At 37.3% G+C, this 20,239-nt stretch overlaps 4 protein-coding genes across 7 annotated transcripts in view; 2 read left to right on the top strand and 2 right to left on the bottom strand.

Moving 5' to 3' along the window:
• The window catches only part of LOC6650870, a 31,596-nt gene extending 18,206 nt beyond the window's left edge, over positions 1-13,390 (bottom strand). The window contains exon 1 of the mRNA XM_002073022.4: positions 13,106-13,390. The gene's annotated coding sequence lies outside the window, so the exon portion shown is untranslated. The remainder of the gene's footprint in view (positions 1-13,105) is intronic.
• LOC6650462 (glutamyl aminopeptidase) lies at positions 330-10,102 on the top strand. Of its 3 annotated transcripts, none has more exons than XM_023180108.2 (8): positions 330-390; positions 479-858; positions 1,662-2,032; positions 7,433-8,004; positions 8,067-8,457; positions 8,527-8,670; positions 8,738-9,229; positions 9,291-10,102. In XM_023180108.2, the coding sequence occupies exons 1-8, from the start codon at positions 381-383 to the stop codon at positions 9,964-9,966; spliced, it is 3,036 nt and encodes a 1,011-aa protein (XP_023035876.1). In that variant the 5' UTR covers positions 330-380; the 3' UTR covers positions 9,967-10,102. The 3 variants fall into 3 exon arrangements, with proteins under 3 accessions (XP_023035876.1, XP_023035877.1, XP_002073064.2); XM_023180109.2 differs by having other exon boundaries at positions 331-390; positions 479-852; XM_002073028.4 differs by lacking the exons at positions 330-390; positions 479-858; positions 1,662-2,032 and adding exons at positions 5,492-5,877; positions 6,832-7,321.
• On the top strand, positions 1,058-1,510 carry LOC26529527. Its single transcript, XM_015176979.3, has 2 exons — positions 1,058-1,171; positions 1,246-1,510. The coding sequence occupies exons 1-2, from the start codon at positions 1,144-1,146 to the stop codon at positions 1,443-1,445; spliced, it is 228 nt and encodes a 75-aa protein (XP_015032465.1). The 5' UTR covers positions 1,058-1,143; the 3' UTR covers positions 1,446-1,510.
• A 2,388-nt stretch (positions 13,391-15,778) lies between the features above and the next one.
• LOC124459740 lies at positions 15,779-16,570 on the bottom strand. 2 transcript variants are annotated; one of them, XM_047009344.1, is made up of 2 exons: positions 15,967-16,570; positions 15,779-15,909 (listed from the first exon to the last, which is right to left on the bottom strand). In XM_047009344.1, exon 1 carries the CDS (start codon positions 16,476-16,478, stop codon positions 16,029-16,031), a length of 450 nt encoding a protein of 149 aa, XP_046865300.1. In that variant the 5' UTR covers positions 16,479-16,570; the 3' UTR covers positions 15,779-15,909; positions 15,967-16,028. The 2 variants fall into 2 exon arrangements, with proteins under 2 accessions (XP_046865300.1, XP_046865301.1); XM_047009345.1 differs by having other exon boundaries at positions 15,779-15,919.
• Between the last annotated feature and the right edge of the window lie 3,669 nt (positions 16,571-20,239).

Raw genomic sequence — 20,239 nt, forward strand, 5'->3', positions numbered from 1 at the left:
ATGTGGCGATTTCTATGACTTCACACGAAATTTTCAATAGCCGGTGATAAAATTGTGAATGTAAAATAAGGAATCATGACTTGACAGACTGTCCGGTTATTAAATTCGATATATGGCGACATAATAATAAAAACCCATATAAACTCTGCAAATTGTACGCATCATATAGATATTATATCAGCCATGGATCGATCGATCCGTGACCAGCTATGTATATGGCTTATATTCTTAGATATCGGCCAGTAATCTGTTTATCAAGTCCAAATAGTTTGGTCAGATTGACGGCTTGTATTTAGTCTTAAATTCAACGTCCAGGGTAGTGGAAGCATTACTTGGCGTCTGAATCCTTTAAATCAAGGAATTTCATAAGAATTAACAAAATGGTCGCCTGTAAGTTTACATCGAAATCAAGGAATAGTGTCAAGTGTCAAGTGAAGAAGAAATGTTTTCAATCTGTTTTCAATTTCATCACAATCAGGGCTGACAGTCAAATACGTGGCCATATTCTTTGGTCTGGCCACAACAGCCTTTTGTGTCTCAACCATTGTGCTGGCTGTGCAAAAGGCCGATCTGGAAAACGAATTACAGGATGCCCTCGATAAAATTGATGTTTTAACCGAATTGACAACAACTACCAGTACCACAACTACAACAACCACAACAGCCAATCCAAATACACCAGATGGTGGGTCATCCCCAACCTCCCCAACATCCCCTGATCCCACTACTCCCGATGATGGAAGTGGTACAACACCAGGATCTACTAGCACTTCTACTACATCCGGTTCAACATCAACAGGCCTCAATCCCATCTATCCAACACTGCCAACAGGATTGCCCGATCCCGAAGAGGTAAGTGTAAGTAAGTCAATTAATTAATGTAGAGAAATACCCGGGAAAAGTTTTTTAATCGTTGTTGTTTTACAACCATTAACAAGAAAGTTGTCTGGACATCGTAAAGTCGGCATTGGCCACCAATTCAAATTAATTTTGTATTTTTTATCATATTTCCCCATGGTGTGGGGTATAATTTAAGGTGCTTATCGGTTTGGTTTAAGTCGCTTCGTCGGTAGCCTTAGCCACAAGATTGTTCAGTTTCAGTTAGCAGTTTGCCGTTAGTCAGAGCACAGTTTATTATTCGATATGGGCAATTTAAAGCAGAACATTAAGGGTATGGAAAAATTTCAGATATTCAGTGTAGCTGAATTATTGTCAGAACTAAACCATTTTCAATATCAATATTAGATGGCATCACAGCGGAACGTGTAGCCATATTTTTTGGCTTACTATCCACCTGTCTGGCAGTCGCTCTTGTCCTTGTCATTGTCCATAGGGATAATATATGGTTACAATTGGAGGAAGCCAAAATGAAATTGGATGTTCTTGAGGACTATATACAGGCCAATCTAGTGACTGAAATATCCAAGCAAACAAAAATAAATTAATATTACTAACACCACATAATACGTAGTATTAAGTTTACCCCAAAAATAAACCAAATAATTCAAAAATGTCATCATAAGTTCCTAAGTTATGACTAAACAATTTTTATGACTTGACCTTAGTCCAGTGTGAGATCTTATCAGTTAATTGATTACTCGATGTTATCGATGTGTCAACGATTGCCTTTTGGATAACTTGAATACCTCTTATCTATGTAGATTGAATGGCGCCTACCCACCGAACTGACTCCCATCAAGTATAGGCTGTACTTCGAGCCTAATCTTAACACGGGAGCTTGCGAGGGCACCGTCTCCATTCAGTTCCAGGCAATGAATGCCACCAATTTGATAGTACTGCATGCCAAGGATCTGGAGGTCCATAGCATTAGTATCCTTAACATGATGGCACGCATGCGCATTGCCATTGATGAATGGTATCTGGACGACACTCGTGAATTGCTGATGATCAAGTTAAGGGAGGTCCTCAGTTTGAACAAGGCTTACACACTCTCGGCCAGCTTTGATTGCAAGCTGGAAAGCCTGACGGGAGCATATTTGACTGAATATACCACAGCTGATGGCGATAAACAGTAAGTAAACGAAATATTATCAATGAATACCCCTAATGCATGCCATTGGAGTTGAAGCCGGTCTCAGCTGTTAGTGAATGAAAGCTCAAGTAAAGCTTAGGCTGCTGCTGTAGCTTTTACTGTTTCAAACTGTTTTTTCCAGTTGTAACTTTCAATCTGAGCGGCACGGTCGTTTTTTAAGCCCGCGCGTGAGTTTCTTATTACGCGAATGGAGGAAAAGTGCGCGGAATTTACAGACATCTAAATACACAAAGATTTAAATCAAGTGAAGCTTAAGGCAATGCCAACTGCCGTTATTAAATAGTGTGAATATTAGAAATTAAGTGGACTGAAAACGGAAATCTCTAACTGTTAATTAACGTAGTTACGACTTACGAGCAAAAGTCACAAAAGTGCCAAATATAGTCAACAAAATAAAATCACTTTGATACCGTTAAATCTGTCACTGAATTCTGCTACTGTCATTGTGTCATTGAATTGATCTAGAAACCGTTACGGATCTCAGTTTCTTCTCTAATTGAGTGCGCATTGAACCGAACCACAAAACTTATTTTAATATGCGGATCGCATTGAATTCTATGCCAACTTTGACTTTCAACAACAAAATAAATAAACACAATAAATAACCGCTGATATCACAATGGCCACTCCGGCTGGCACGCAGGCAAAACAGGTTGCACTATAGAGCATGCGTTGCCCCCCCCCTACCCCCTACCCAACTCGCCACTTTCCCCCTAACCCCCAACAATCATTTATCAGGCCAAGCAAAAAAACAGGCTTCGGCATAGTCATCCGATTGCAGTCTTTTTCCATGCATAGTTCACTTGCCACGCAAGTTCTTGGCCTTAAATCGGCCAATGCATTGGCCATAGTCATGTAGGCAATGCCCCAAACATCCAACAAATGTTTGTGTATGTATGTATGTTTGTATGTACTCGTAGTAGCTTGAGAAATGACTTTCTTCGTCAGAAGAGACCCCAAACAAAATGGGTCGACATCGGCATCATTGACTACCAGCCACAGCCACAGCCACTTACTGTTTTGTATGTTGGACATTTATTTCTTGTTTTTGTTTTATTCTTTGAAAGCTTAAACAACGTGGGCTGCGTTTAAACATTGTTTTTATACCCTATAAACTATTATTATGGAGTATACATAGATTGGGGAAATTATATTAATTATATATGCTCATATAGTTTATTGAAATAGTTGCAGTTCCTAAAAGTAAAAATTTAGCCATCCTCCACCTAATAAAAAGAACAGATTCATGACTGTGTAGATAGTGTAGTAATCAATGAGTAATGATTCTTTTGTTGATGATTTTAGAGGGTATCAAGCAGTGGATGACTAGAATTATTTACAATTCTTTCATTTTCATTGACACTGATTTCTTTTTCATTCTTCTTGGCTACCTTCTGGACAAATAATTTCCATTTTTATGCCCTTTCAAAAAGGTATATTTATTTTTATCAGAGCAAGTCAAGACTTCTATGTACAGACATGTGACCTCAAAAACATATATGTATATATATATTAGTTTAATAGACTTACTGGTAACCAAATTTGATCAAGATCGACCCATTATATCATAAAAATTGCAAAAATTGCATTACATAAGATAAGAAACTATTTTTTACAACCCTTGAAGTCAACAAAAAAAGTCACACACAGACTTGCAAGAGTATACAAACTTCGGCTTAGCCATAGTTATTCCAATTCACAGTCTTTAATGATGGGAATCAACCATAGAATAGAAAAGATTACAAGTTTTTCGTTTTCTGACCGCCTTCAAAGTGAAGAGATAATTTATATTGTTGAACTTTTTGTTTTTTTGGTGTTTTCGTTGCAGCTTATATAAATTTTTTGACTCATTTGCATTATGCAATTTCTTGATTGATATTGATTAAATTATTTTGCATAGGGTTAACCCCAAACATGCAAATTGAGGTAATCATTTCATTATCTCTTTCATCTACTATCATGTATTTTTCGTTCGTTTTTTTTGTGTTTTTTAAAGAAATAATCAAAATTCCAAACACGTAAACCTACACTTAACCCATAAGTAACTTTAGTGGGTGTAAGCGCTAAGTTTTATAGGTCGCTTTTGGGTGCTTTTTGGGTCGCACTTGTCACGTAAATGGCAAATAATTTACATTTCTCTTGATATTTCAGTGCGACATTATTTTGAGAAAGTTATGAACCTTAAAAAAGTTGATGAACGTGTTTCTCAGTTTCAATAAAAACACAAACAACTCAATAACTGCAACAACAAAGCATTCTAAGGGCATTAAACTTGAGCAAAAGAAATTAAATGAAATTCACTTACCTTTATGTCATAAGTCTTAATTAGCAGACTTTTTTGTAGATCAACTTTGGAATAAGGTATAAAAGCAAGAAGTGGCTACAAAATGAGGCATATATGTACATACATACGGCCAAACCGAAGATACTTTACAACTTGTCCCATTGTATGCAGTATTTGGCTCTTTGATGCTCATAAGGTAGTCATGCAATTCTTTTGTTGTGGTTTTTGTGAGCGCGCCTTAATTGAGTCAACGGCAAAGGCAGACCATTGCATCATCATCATTATTACCATCATCAGCATCATGATCATCACTAGTGTGTGCATACATTTGTCTGTTCGTCATCATTGATGGAGGCAGCTTTAACAAATGATGAGCATGAGATGCAAAAACTATTCAGACAATTGACTGACAGCTAGACAAAATTAGCATATTCTTCCCACTCGCATCATGTCTTTCCTCATTTCGGGTAATTTTGGGTGTATCATATCCTGAATATCGTTCTCTTACACGGCCACAATACGTGCAGCTTGTTTCCCAGCAAAAGCCAACAACCTTTTGCCATCATCAATCAATCAATCTGAAAACGCCAACGTCTCAATAGAAAGTGGCTTGTGGTTGCATAGAGGTTGATCGCCGTATCATTGCAACAAGCCGGGAAAATTTGTAATGCAACTTTGCGGTTAACTTACCACTCGAACTCGATGGTCGACTTGGTCGCCAGTAGGTAGTTACAATTTCATGAAACGATCATTTTCATTACGTGACCGTAGAAGGGGCAAAAATTACAACTGATTGATGGAATTAAATCCAACTCCAATTGCCAATCGTCCAAATGATGACGGAAGCTGATATCCAGTCCACCACCAAAAACACCAACAACAACTTTCAGTTTGTTTATTTAGAGGCATTAAAAAAGTGTTGAATTTGATAATAATGATGGCTATGTGTGTAATTCGGTCTCTGTCTGCTAAAGCTGCTCTCGAATTACACTTGTCAATGCCATAATAGGCAGATGGCAGCCCAGTTCAGTTCAAGATAAAATGACAGTATTAAGTAAACATATAAAATATGTTATAATTATAGTTGGTGCCAGTGACATTTGCCAGGTTGATAATAACAAAATATCGGACAATGCCATTTTAAATTTTAATAGATCGTCGAGTCATTCATTTCACGTGTATATAATCTAGTTAGCAATAAGTTTAAAAAATAAAGTCAACGAAATGTATGCGACGAAAAACGTGCGCCCACGTAGCAGCCTCTCGACAGACGACAATCATCGGATCAAGGAAACACATCGAAAGGCACATAAAACGCCAAGCAACACAATCCTTACACTAGTCGCCTTCTGTGTGTTCTTGTTGGTACTCTGCGGATTCCTATTAGGGGCCCTCGTCTATGTGGGTAAAAACATAGCTGATGAACATCAAAAGCAACACTCAAACAGCAGTCAAGCGAGCCTGGAAGGCAATATACGCACCATATATGTGGATCGTGATCAATTGTTGTCCACCAAGCCAATATTGAGCGTGTCTGCAGGTTTGTGGAATATTTAAAAAATATATGGAACAATTGAGAAAAGCTAATAGATATAAAATTGCGTTCTTGTGCTACAAATAATTTGTAGTTGTAATTGTAAAAGAATTGATAAAATTAAAATATGGCGGGCTAGTCTATCGTAACCATAATCGATACGCAGCAACAGCGATAGATATTTATTGATATCGACACATCGTACAGCGAATTCGATGTGACTGGGCGACATGCAGTGCCGCCAATTTAGCTATTTTTCCACTAGATCTAGTGGGTTGCAACAAGGAAATGTGGGATAAATTGTGAAATAATTTACAATCAAAAACCGGGTGGTATATGCATGCAAGACCCTGCATTTAAAGATTGACTGACTTTAAATGCAGCTGATGCGGGCAAATGTTATTGCACATACTGACATGGTCCAACGCAGAGGGTTTTTAGTTAAATGAATATTGTTAAAACGAAGCAAAGAAATAGGTACGGCTAATACAACTTTGAACGTCATTTTACATATAAGGAAAAGCTTTTGTAAAGCTAATATTTTACAAAATTGTTAATTACAAGATAAATGCTGCCACAATTACAAATTACCAACATCATGTTCGAGAAAGATGGGGACCAATGAAACCTACATAAATCAAGATGATGAAGATAAAGTCATTAATGAAATCATCCAAAATATTGAAATAAACCAAAAAAAAACAAATACATATTTTCTTTTTTTGAAGAATACATATTTTGAAGAAATATTTCTAGCTATTTCTAGCTTTTTTCAAAGGCTGATTTAGCGTTTTGATGCAACGAAATGTTGGCAGCACTGGCGACATGTTTTTGTTGCATTCGACAAAAAGCTGGGCGAATTCGATTTGTTTTTGTTTTCGGCGAATAATACAGATATAGATTAGTTAATATTTATTTTTTTTTACTTATGAACTGCCTATCGACCACCCACAACGCCAGATAATCGCTCTTTCACTACACAAGTGCCTGCCACAAGTAAATTCCGCAACGTCATGGCCACCATTTCACCTGCCATAAAAGCCGCCAGCAAAGTATTGCAAAAATTGACATACCGCCTACCCAAGGAACTGAAGCCGCTGAAATATGACCTACATCTGCGTCCTGATCTCAATAAAAAGAACTACACAGGCAAAATTAGCATCCATCTGCAGGTGCTGGAGCCAATTGCCTATATACCCGTTCACTCTAAGCATCAAAATGTGAGCACTATTGATCTCCAGCAATTGGACGATTCGGGAGCACCACTGAAAACAATAGTACCATCTCTGACATTCGCATATCCAGACTATGAGTACTGGGTAACCGAATTCGAGCAACCTCTGGCTGTGGGCAACTATAGTCTGAATTTGAATTTCAATGGTTCTCTGACGGATCGCATTACCGGCTCCTATCAAAGCTCTTACTGGGACAAGCTGCACAATCGCACCAGGTAGTGACGATACTACTAACAACCCAATGCATGCATTTGAATGACTAACCCTAGTTAAGATTAAATTTTTATAGCATTTCTAATGTTTTTGATTCCCATTTTGCTTTAAAGACAACTGGTTACCACTAAATTCGAGCCCACATATTCCCGTTCCGCCTACCCATGTTTCGATGAGCCGTCGATGAAGGCTCAATTCACCATCACCGTGGCCAGGCCAAGTGGAACTGTATTCAATGTTATATCCAATATGCCTGTTGCTAGCGAGTACATCGAAGGTGATCTGACTGAGGTGAACTTCCAAGAGACTCTTCCCATGAGTACCTATTTGGTGGCATTTGTTGTATCAGACTTTGACTACACGAACACCACCGTTGAAGGTACTTCTATTGAAGTGCGTGTCTATGCTCCACCTGCCCAAGTTGAGAAGACTCAATATGCTCTGGAAACGGGTGCTGGTATCCTTGCCCACTACATTGATTACTTTGGTACTTCTTACCCACTGCCAAAATTGGATATGGTGGCCATTCCCGACTTCGTCTCTGGTGCCATGGAGAATTGGGGTATAGTGACATTCAGGGAAACAGCTTTGCTCTGGGACGAGAATACCAGTTCTAGTGTAAACAAGCAGCGTGTCGCTGTTGTAATTGCCCACGAGTTGGCCCATCAATGGTTTGGAAACTTGGGTAAGAAGAGGATGTAACTTAATTTATTGTATTATCTGTACAACAATTTTTTCCCATTTTAGTTACCATGAAATGGTGGAATGATCTGTGGCTAAATGAAGGATTTGCCAGCTTCATTGAATACAAGGGAGTCCATCACATGCATCCCGAATGGGACATGCACAACCAATTCGTCATTGAGGAGATGCATTCGGTGATGGACTTGGATGCAACTACAGCCTCGCATCCAATAGTCAAAGATGTCAATACACCTTCCGAAATTACGGAATACTTCGATTCCATTACCTACTCGAAGGGAGCATGTGTGATGAGAATGTGTGAGAATTTGGTGGGCGAAGAAAAACTTAAAAACGCCACTTCACGTTATCTCAGCCGTCACATGTACAACAGCGCCACCACCGAGGATTATTTCACTGCTATTGAGGAGGAAGATGGTTTGGACTTTGATGTCAAGTGAGTGGTTAGCAAAATACCTTCTTTCCCGGACATATTTAACTATTATTTAATTTACTTCTTCAATAGACTTATCATGCAAACTTGGACTGAGCAAATGGGTTACCCTGTGGTTGAAGTGACAAAGGAGGGCAACAACTACAAGTTGACCCAAAAACGATTCCTGGCCAATCAAGATGATTATGATGCTGAGGTGGAGGCATCTTCCTTCAAGTAAGTTTTCCTACCTGCACACATATATTAATGGATTAACATATTTTTTCTTATAAACTTCTTTAAGCTATCGTTGGTCCATCCCCATCACGTACACAAGCAGTCTTAGTAGCACAGTACAGAGCACGATTTTCAATTATAATGACAATGAGATCACTATTTCTTTTGTCGGTGCAACAAGTTGGATTAAATTTAACAAGGATCAAGTGGGCTTTTATCGAGTCAACTATCCTGCTGAACAATGGACTGCATTGACAAATGCAATTAAGGCATCGCGCGAAACTTTCAGCACTGCAGACCGTGCCCATCTTCTGAACGACGCCAGCTCGTTGGCCGATGCCGGACAGCTGAGTTTCTCCCTGGCACTTGATCTGACCACGTACTTGGAGAGTGAGCAGGACTATGTACCCTGGAGTGTGGGCACAACTTGGATAACTGGATTGAGAAACCGTCTCTATTATACCGATTTATTCAGCAATTACACAACCTATGCTCGCAAGCTTCTAACACCCATTGCGGAACAGCTTACATTCACTGTGGGCACAGCGCATCTGGAGAAGTATGTGTTTTACTCCTCCATAGAGTATCATTTGATTAACCTATATTTTTCCTCACTTCAGTCGGCTGCGTATCAAGATTCTTACTGCTGCCTGTGGGGTAGGACACGAGAGCTCCTTGCAACAAGCGGCTACGCTGTTTAACCAATGGCTAGCCAGTCCAGCTACTCGTCCCAATCCAGACATTCGCGACGTTGTCTATTACTATGGCTTGCAGCAGGTAAATACTGAAGCCGCATGGGATCAAGTCTATCAGCTATATCAGGACGAAACCGATGCTCAAGAGAAACTTAAGTTGATGAATGCCTTGGCCGCTGTCAAGGTGCCATGGTTACTGCAGCGTTATATTAACTTGGCTTGGAATGAGAATATTGTACGTCGTCAGGATTACTTTACGCTGCTTGGATACATTTCAACCAACCCTGTGGGACAAAGTCTGGTTTGGGACTATGTGCGGGAGAAGTGGGAGCAATTAGTCGATCGCTTCGGCATTACCGAACGCACCTTGGGACGCATTATTCCAACAATTACAGCGCGTTTCAACACACAAACTAAGCTCGAGGAAATGCAACATTTCTTTGAGAAGTATCCAGAGGCTGGCGCAGGAACTGCGGCTCGGCAAGAAGCTCTGGAGAAGGTCAAAGCCAACATTAAATGGCTGGAACTGAATAAGGCTCAGGTCGGCGAATGGTTGGCCAACTATGTTGCCGAATCGAGCGTCACCAATAGCATCAAGTGATTTTATGTCACCTTGTAAAATAAACAAACAATGTGTAAAATATTACCAATGGATTCTAAAATAGTCGTAGCTAGTAAATGCAAACCAAATGCATTTCAAATGTGAATGAAAACTTGTGAATACGTAATGAACAATACCACAAAAGTTTGTTTTTATTTATATTTCTACAACATATTTGAATGAATGGCGCGCTTTATGTTGTGTTTATTTTGGGACAGATATCAATTTTTATCGTTATTACAATCCTGTTTAAATCAATTAATGTAAAGTTATATTCATGGATGTTTTTATGGGATTTACTTTGACGATGGACGAAGCTAATGAAACGGCGTAGAAATATATTGCGCCATCATAAACACATGTATAGAAAGTTAATTGTAGATACAAAACCACGAATGTTGATTTAGTTGACAAAGATATTGGCCTATGTATATTTAGCCTATTTCCAGCATTTTGCTGGCAGTAAAATTTCCAAGAATGTCCTCCCAAGTGTATCCTAAACTCACATTCGCACATAAAATTCGATTTGGTTGCGAAAACTTTGGCTTTTATTTCAAATCGAGAGTTTTCAATTCAAATAAACAATAGACCTATGTATGTATGTCTTTTATTTATTTGTTTATTATCTCGACCCTGACCGAACATTCAGCAAACATGAGCCAAAAGGGACATTTCGTGGCATACTTCTGGGCTGCTGTACCGGAAAACGGAAACGACTAAGAACGCACCACTGCCAGTGTTTGTTTAATTTCGTTTGTGTGTGCTTTTATGGCCACACCAAATTTGATATGCCTCCCCACAAAAAAGACATCAAAAATTTGTTGTTTACTTGTGGACAATTCCTTGGCCCAGGGTCAAACTCAATGGCGTCAGCAGGATATTGCGTGAAGAAATTGTTTACGACTTCAATTGATAACATTGACTAACTGATTATGATGCCGACTTTATACATATATCTATGTACTTGTACAGTAACTGAAAGTACAGCCTGCGCCTAAAAGGCAATCTCAATCATTTAAATGGATGGTCAAAAAGATGAAACAAAAATTGATGACGCCACATACATACATGGAAAATTCGATAAAGAGAGAACGCATAAATTTCGTTTTAGCTTGGTGAGTTATCACCGCCATTCGAATTCACCAAGGAAATGACAATATTTTGCAGCATCAATAGCAATTCAACATTGTATTGGGACTTCAATAATCTGTCTCTACCAGAACAGCAATTTATTTCATATCCTGAACATTTCGATTTGATTCACTGCATCAACCAAAAAAAAAAAACACACACACACACAAAATAACATTTACATTACATTTGGATGTTGTTTAAACTCGAATTTCCACAATTTATCTTGAAACTTTTGTTGGTCTTTAAGCCAAAGTCAAGGTCAGTTATTTTGTCTCGGCCAGACAAAAGCTTTAACTATTAATGTATCGTACGGCAAACAATTTCAGCAAGATAATGAACATCAAACGGAGAAGCAAGAAGGTGGCCAAGTTCTGTATCGTAACAGCTGCAGGCGTTTAAATTGGCCAATAACAGGCAACAGCAATGATGATGATAATAATGAGAAACAGTTGAATTCTAGTTCCCCAAATGCAATTGGTCTCATTTGGTTGTCTGCTTTTGGCCCTCCTGTGTGCCATAAAGTTGCCTACACTCATCCAAAAATAGTTGGCCCAGGGCCAGGAAAACTTATTGCGCCTTGTCTGCCATCAGGGCTGGACTAATGCATACGAAGGCATCAGGCTGAAAACATGTAACACACAGAACTTCTGATTTTGCAGTGTAAATAACCTTAGTGTCACCTTAGTATATGTCTGACTAACTACTCTCTTCATGAACCTTTTCGTGTTCTTGGCCAATCTTTTAACAAGCTTTCTCACCTAATTTCTCCTCAATAATAATATTCTGGACTTGGATTGGCTGCAACTCATCCCTGACCACATTGGCTGTGAATCGGGGCAGAGCTGGCAAAAAAAAAAAAAAAAAAAAAAAGACTTCTTTAGAAAATAGCTTCAAAAAAATTACTTTATGGCTAAGTGTAATCATATATACTTTTTTAGAGGGTTCTAAAATAGAAATGTTTAAGATAACAACTGATGATAGAAGTTTGAAATAATGTTTAAAAGTCATCATACTGTGTATTTGCTGTATTGTCTTTGTCTTTGTCCATTGCTGTCTACATTCTCAAACATAATCTTAGAAAATCATTTAAAATTTGAAATGAAAAACAATAAAACTGACTAAATTGTTGCCATTTGCCCCAACACTTGTGTATGTACATAAAAGTGCTTTAATGGCTAAAGAAGTAATCAATTTCATCACATATCGGTGTGAGCAATCATCATTGTAAAGTTCAGACTACATAGAAATATTCCTTCCAATTAACATTTACAGCCTTAACATTTCATTGGTTCGCACTGATTTTGCGAGACAATTGAAGATACTGGCAAGAAATAATGTTGTAATTCTAATATGCCATCTGTCTACGGCTAGTTTAGCTTCGGCGTGTCAATAAAAAATAATTGCGCCTACTGTAAAGACAAAACGCCAGCAACAGAAATGACCATAAAAGTCTAGTGTCTGACATTTTGACTGCCAATCTGGTCAAAAGATCTCACTCATACGCCCGGTTGTCACGTTCAAGTACTGACTTCTTGCCATCACCCTCACACATACGCACACACACAAAGAGGCAAATATCTGTATAGATAACTAAGTGGAACTGAATGAGAACATTTATGCCTGTATGCTGACCCCTTGTATACTACACAAATGAAATGAAATCTGTGAATGTGAACGCGTCTGAATCCTGTGCGGTGTAAATGCCATTTTTATGGTGAGAAACCTGTTGAGCCGTAAATGTAATGTGCGTAACAACAATGAAAATAAATTAATTGATAAACCTGACGAAATTACTTCATTAGCTGCTAATTGAATTGCCATGACTCTAAACTGTAGGCGTCCCCCAAACGAATGCTTTCATCCGTTTGACAGTCACTCGGGGGCACTCGAAATGATTAATATTTTGGCAAAGCCCAGGGTAGATAAATGGCTAAGGCAGATGCCTCTGAGCAATATTCCCCCGTTGACAAAACGAAGCCAAAAACGAAAGTGTGGGCGTACTTACTGTTTTAGTTGTCCTTTATTAATGTTATGTTAATATTCCGACAGAGCCTCCAGGCCGAATCCTCAAACCCAACCATTAATCTCAATTTGGGGGTAAATATTCAATCAAGCAGAGAGCGAGCCTGATGAGAGAGCGGCTTTGTAATTAAAGACACATTAAGGGCTCGTAAAAATTAAATTGCCACTTGCCTGGCCAGATGGCAATGGCAAGAGCACTGGTGGGACACCAGCAACTATAGCTCTTGGATCTAGTGCTCAATTAGTGGCATTTATATACTCGTCGCATATTTCATTGAGTGACATTAAAGTCAAAGCACTTTAATTTATCATACTTAGGTATAGGAAATTGCTAATTCGATTTTGCATCAGTTAGAAGTTATATTAATTAAGCATTAATGGAAAACACTAAAGGGTATATTACATTGTTGTATCACGTGACAATATCCATGACTGTTCGATATTTCGACTGGAAAACTCAGCTATGTTAATTGCTCTTTAAGAAAAATCTTGAAAAAGTGAAAGAAAACATCAAGTAAATAAAAAAATGCTTAGTGATTTGTTTATTTCAATTCTGTTTTTGCGTGCTTTCTTTTAAACATAAACAATTTACTCATTTTTTTGTGAATGGCGTTCTATTTTTATAACAGGAATTCGTTTAAGTAAAATTCATCAGAACTCAGAAGTGAATAAAAAGAAATATTTTATTAAAATCATACACATTATTTTGTTACGCTGAAGAGTAATTTGAATGGCTAAATAAATATTTGTTGAAATAGTTCAACATATTATTTGCTTATGAAAATTGAATATGTTCATGTAGAATTCAAAATCATTGCCTATTAATTGAGTTTTCCACCATAACTGTTACATTTATGTGCATTTTAGCCACGTGACTAGATTTACATATACATACATATGTATGGGTGAAGATGTGATGCCGTGATGTTAGCCAGATTGATGAAGTTGAGCGTGAAAGTGCATAAAATCGTATAAAACTGTTTTTGGCTTTGGCGTTGTGGGTACTAAAATTGTTGCCAAAGAAGTGTAATAAAAAACATTTAATAGCTCGACTGTCTGCAATTAAAAGCCACACACGAGGCCGCCATACATGGCGTATACACAATGTGAGTGAACTCCAAGAGTCAGACGCTTAATAATTTGCGGCTTTAAAATGCATTCCAAGTGTTTTAATTAAACTCTTTAATTAGGCCCAAAATTAATAATTATTTTCAATAGACAAAAATTAATAATTCTGTTGCAATTATTTTTAGATACTCATAGCTGTTAGATTATTCTTTGGTATTAAAGCAAAGAGCTGGATCAACTTAGGGCTTGAAAACTTATATAAAACGTAAATCAAATACTTAAATTGGCAAAAAATGTGTGTGCCTCATGTAACTAAACGAGAAGGACACCTTATGTAACACATTTACATATGTACATACAATCAAGCTAAGCCCAAACTTGGGCATTTGATTTATGACCATTTGCTTTTCGTTTAATGTCATAAATTTATACCCGAAATTCACAAAAACACACACAATGAGGCAAGTGACAAATGGAGCAAAGATTTTTTTGTTGGTATTTGAAAATGTTAAAATAATTGCCGATTGTTTGCCCTTTTCGTTGTGTTAACGCCTAAGTCTTAGCATATAGCGTTTGGTAAATAATCGTGAAACTATTAACTTGGACTTTGTGTTCGTCAAGCGAGAGCAATTTCCGTTAGTTCGATTCTCTTTTTGCTCGGCACTTTATCGTTTGCTTAGTGCCATTCGCTGTTGCAATAAGCATTTGTCTTTCTAGTCCTTGCCGCAGAGCTGTGGCATGTGGCAGATATACATAGTTTCTGTTTCAGTTGCCCGATAAGCCCGTTTTGTTGCAAAAAGTTTCAGTCGATTGGGCAGAAGGCTTGGAGTGGGGTTTGTGCCAATTTACATTGATTTAAATTTATATCCAAACAAATTGTTTGGGTCTTTTCGCACGAAACTTCTTGAACACACAGTTTGTTGCATTTTAATTAGAAATTACGATGCACAACGGAAAGTGTTAAACTAATTCTTGCCAGGCATTGATAATAAATAACATTCATAAATTATAGATCAAGCCACACCCAGATTGGCCTGGTTGACATTTTCTGGCCGAGTGCCTGACATATGCGGTTGTCCGGTTTGCACGTTCACAGATTTATTTCATTAACATTTTACAAAATGCTTCATTTTTAATGAACTGCTAAACCCCACCAACCCTCCAGTCACTCTCATTCATAAATAAATCTGCACGCATCGTCCTACTCATACACACATAATTGCTGGCCATGCCAATTGCGTCGCAGTCACATAAATCTTATTTACTTGGAATAGCAAAAAGAACATGTAATTACAATATGAAAATTCTCATACGAAGTGCGTTTTTAATATGCAAATTAAAATGTTTGCCATTTTGTCCGATGGCCACACTTTGATCACTGGGGCGTCGCGACGCGTCAAAGTAAAACGCCGCCTCTCCCCCCAGTCGCCTACCTCTTCGACATTCACCGCCACAATGAATCATATTTTTATTGACGAATGAGGTATTTGACTCCGGCAATGGCCGTGTTGCGACAACAAAACATCACAAAACATGCGTATAAATATAGAAATGCATAAAAAAAAAAAAATTAAGAACTCAAGTAGACTGTGGTGATACCTAGCAGAGGTCTTCATGTATGTATTTCTTGAGGGTTTCTATTGTTTTTATAATTCAGTGTTGTGTTAAAGTCTCCCAATTCCCCCATGTAACGTCTTCTTCATCATCGAGTGGATCATCCTGAGGGTTTCTATTGTTTTTATAGTTCAAAGTGTTGTGTTAAAGTCTCCCAATTACCTCTCATATCGTCTTCTTCATCTTAGAATGCATCATCTTCTCCATTGTCCCTCGCCGTCATTTTATCCATCTTGGGGTGCATCATGGATGCCAAAATGTGCACGTACTTCTTCTGTAGTCTCACATGCGCGTATTTCATCGGCCAAACGGCGAGTGGTGGCCTCCAAAAGAGAACGAATCTTCAATCTATGGCCAGCTAATGTCAATTTAAGCAACATGTTTTGGTTCACACTGTATGCCTGAAGAAAGCCGTTGAACATATAACGAGATGTCTCCACATCCATTAAGGTAGAGCCCAGATTGTGCATTAGAGCGCACCACTTCATTACCAATTCAAAAGTGCTCGAATCGGTATCCACTAATGGTATTACACTCGGACTACTAGAGGCTGCCATCTTTTCTTTTATAGTATCCATTTGCTCAGTAAGAACGCGCTTAATGTAGTAGACATCACCATTGCAAGTGCTTATTGATATTTCGTCATTCTGTGGAGAAACAATTGATATCAACATCTTGCAAATATATTGTACAAACTTTTTTCAATATATTTTTAAACTAATTTTCTAGTCTTTTTCGTTAGCAGTCTAAATGGAAAGTGAATATCAAAATCCGAACGAAAACGGAAGTAAACGAGAAGAAAAAGCGTGGCCTACTGTTCGATTACACATTAAAGTGACTTACTCCACTGTGATTTCACTTAAAAGTGATCTGAAGGCATGTGCCGATGTTTTATAAAAACCATAATCCTTAGCCTGCTTATTCCCAACTTAAAAAATTTTCCAAAATTTTCAAAAAACTTTTAGTTTTTATTATTTGTTAAATTCTATGACAATCGATTAAAAACTCACGAGAAGTACAGTGTTTTCTCTTTTTTCTTGGAATTGTACAACACTGTGATGATCACACCTAGTTTGTGTCTCTTTTAAATAGCATGTGCTTCCGTTTTCCTTTACAAAATAAAATCAAGCCAGCTTAAGAGGGCAAATGGTGATATTTTCCCTTTTAAAAGCATTGACTTAACAACTTGTTTTCCGCGTCACCGTAAATAACATGGCATTTTGTTGCTGTCGTTTTCTCAACCCACGACACTGCTCGGAAAATTCAATCAAAATATTATTGTACGGCGTACAAATGAGAAACATCAACGAAGCCGTCATTCATACATATGGATGTTTGTTGATGAAAAGACGGTGAGGGGGTGGAACGGCCTGTTGCCGCACACAATACTCGGTATTCAATGCCCCACAAGTCATATAAATGAGCTGCAAGAATGCTCTGACGCCGATGTTTTTCATGGCTTGTTTACAATTAATTAGGATTGTGTTATGTCGCCATTTGATTCAATCATTGCTTGGTTTTGGCTCTTTGTGTAAATGCATCTGTTCATCGTTTTCAATATTCTGGCCATAAATTTGCGGTCTTGTTTCGTTGGTGTATGATTAAAATTGGTCTTAAATCGTTTTCTGATCTTAAAGTTGAATGTGCCAAAGTTTTTCCTCATTTTATCTCGTTTTTAATTAATTAATTATTAACTTTGTGATTTTTTTTAAATTGCTAATTTGCCATTCTGATGAGTGCTAACTTTTCTACTCTTCATCGTTGTTGTTATCAGATTGTTTTTATGAGGATTGCTTTGATTTAAAATGCTTTAAAACTTGTTCTTGTTAATAGCTATTAGGAATTGCAACAAGTTTCTCAAAAATCTCAAAATCCTCATTTCAATGTACAAATTTAAATCATTTTTTTAACATTTCCTCTTTAAACAGTTTTCATTTGATTTCTCTTCGACTATTTGGATGAACTTTTTTGCTCACTGCTTTAAGTGGTTTAACTTGTGGCTGAATATGTTAAAAGTCAATAAAATATATTTATATTGGATATATATATGCGCTGTAAATGTATTTGAACAAAAGCTCATGCCAATCATTGAGTTAATTTGCCATTCATTGGAATTCATTTGAAATATTTTCGTTTTTGTTAAAAATCAGAGAAGCATTTTAACATCTCAATGAGATTTGCCTGACACTTATGAAAAATTCAGTGGAAAATTTTGCCAATTTAAGAGACTATTATCGGTCACTAGTCAACTAAAATCTTAACATCGACATACATCTAATAATTTCAATAAGCTATTAGTATGAGAGAAAATTCGTCGATGGGTCTTTATTTTCTTGTTATTCCCTAATATCCTTAGACGGACCTCTTAGCATTTTTATAGAATTGATTGTAGACGCATGGTCTCCTGAGCATTAAAAGACCAAAATACACTGTGGTGTATTCATAAGTAGGAACCTAAATGCATATGTATCATTTGAGTAGTCGGCGCTTCTTGTTTCCTAATTCTTTTATTTCTGGTCTGAAATTGTCTTGCGTACAATTTAGCAATTGAATTGCCATTTCGGTTGGCATTTAGGCAATGTAACTTGTTGTTTCTAACAAATACTTGTTCCTGCCCAACCCTATCGAATTTCATTTTATGACAAACACTCCCATGGGCCACTAACAACGTGCCAAATGCCAAAAATCACACAGAGAACAAGTGGCCAAAGAAAAGGCGAACAACAAAAGTAATCCGAACCATGCAAAAAGTAAATATAAAGTAAATGTAGAGAGTCATGGATATAAGCTAAAGATTTGATGTTTAAGCATAAATCCCAAAAACCCAACAACCATTCGTACGTGCCGTGTTAACTGAAAGAGTCTTGTTGAATGCTGCACAATGGGATAGTTATCTTAAATCCATTAAATAAATTTCCAATTAGACTCGCTTTGAGTCTAACTAATTAATCGAGATTCTTTAACGAAAGACTTTGAATTTCTTTTTGAGAAATAAATGGGCGAAATGGTTTTGTTTACTAGACAATAAACATTTTGTATTTTGAAGTCATTAATATTTTGTATTTAAAATAAAGCTTTTCGCTTTCTTCCCACTGTGATTCTGGGCGTTTGGGTGGGTTGCTTGGTTCGTTGCCTTAGTACATGTACATACATAGATTGAAACATCAAGAGCCATGTGTCTAGGGCCTTTTTGAGGATAAAATGGAATGTCAAATGCACTGCCACAACATGTTTGGCATAATATATCCGTTAATATTTCCATGTATGTGCCTACCTATAGCGATATTTGTTTACAAAAAAAGGTTAATCGATTTCTAGCTACTCGAACTTTATTTCCATGGCAATTGTTTATTATGCGTGATTCATAGTAATTGTTTGTTTGATGTGCAATTAAAAAATGTATAAATATTTTCATGGAGTGTTTAAGGTCACTAACGTTTAATTCATTCATGGCTTATAAATTATTTCAATTTGCAGTTCAGATGCGAATGGGCATAAATTTATGGCATTTATCAGAGGCCTGAAGCTGCGAAAAGTAGGCAACAATATTTTACGGCTTAATTGCCGCTCAGCCCACGCACAAAATGTCCATACAGATACACATACACACACACACACACTCATTCATATACACGCCCTCGTCATACACAGTCCATATAGTATATAGATATCGCACATCGTCCATTTTGTCATTTGAATTGCAAACATGGCTCATACATATAAATGAAATTGAGAGTTTATTGCATAGACACAGAAACAGGCTTGGCTTTATTATTTCCCGTTCTACCCGTAGTTATTGTTGTCCCCAAATGTTTTGGGTGTACGCGTGTGTGTGTGTAAAAACAAAGACGTATTAGTGAATTTAAAATAAGAAAAAAAGGCTTCTTTTAGTCAGACATAAATTGAATGATTCAATTGCCTTTAGTCTGCCCCATCGAGACAAGTTGAACGGATGACAAAGTGATAGTAAATTCCCTGAAACGAAAGACAGTTAAATTTATTGTGCGGTTGTCAAGTATCCGCCCCATACCTAAATATGTATGTAGATACATATTGACGTGTGTGTTTGTTGTGCCTTTGTCATCAACGCATAAAAATGATGAAGTTCATCGAAACTATTTGACAGCATTTGACTTTTATGTCACATAAATGGTTAACCATCGCATAGAGAGGTCTCAGCGGTCTCAGTTAACAAAGTTTGAAGACAAAAAGTCATCACGGTCGCCGGATATACTATAAACGCGCTATACGTGTATACGGGTATCTGATTAGCATCTTGAATTGGGCATTAAAAAGTTAACAAGATTCGTTCCATATCATATGTCGGGAATACATATTAAGAGTTTTTGTTTTGTTTATGTAGATTCACGTAGTATATTAATATGTTTAAATTAGTATTGGAAACAATTTAATCATCAAACTATGAGGAGTTAAT

Source organism: Drosophila willistoni, chromosome 3R (genome assembly GCF_018902025.1).
Source record: "Drosophila willistoni isolate 14030-0811.24 chromosome 3R, UCI_dwil_1.1, whole genome shotgun sequence".
Lineage (NCBI taxonomy): Eukaryota > Metazoa > Arthropoda > Insecta > Diptera > Drosophilidae > Drosophila > Drosophila willistoni.

Excerpts from the sequence above, each read along its gene's own strand:
- LOC124459740 (XM_047009344.1), bottom strand. The coding sequence starts at position 16,478 with ATGTTGATATCAATTGTTTCTCCACAGAATGACGAAATATCAATAAGC.
- LOC26529527 (XM_015176979.3), top strand. The coding sequence starts at position 1,144 with ATGGGCAATTTAAAGCAGAACATTAAGG. Across the intron at positions 1,172-1,245 it reads TTTAAAGCAGAACATTAAGG|ATGGCATCACAGCGGAACGT; the intron begins GTATGGAAAAAT and ends TATCAATATTAG.
- LOC6650462 (XM_002073028.4), top strand. The coding sequence starts at position 5,562 with ATGTATGCGACGAAAAACGTGCGCCCACGTAGCAGCCTCTCGACAGAC. Across the intron at positions 7,322-7,432 it reads AAGCTGCACAATCGCACCAG|ACAACTGGTTACCACTAAAT; the intron begins GTAGTGACGATA and ends TTTGCTTTAAAG. Across the intron at positions 8,671-8,737 it reads GTGGAGGCATCTTCCTTCAA|CTATCGTTGGTCCATCCCCA; the intron begins GTAAGTTTTCCT and ends AACTTCTTTAAG.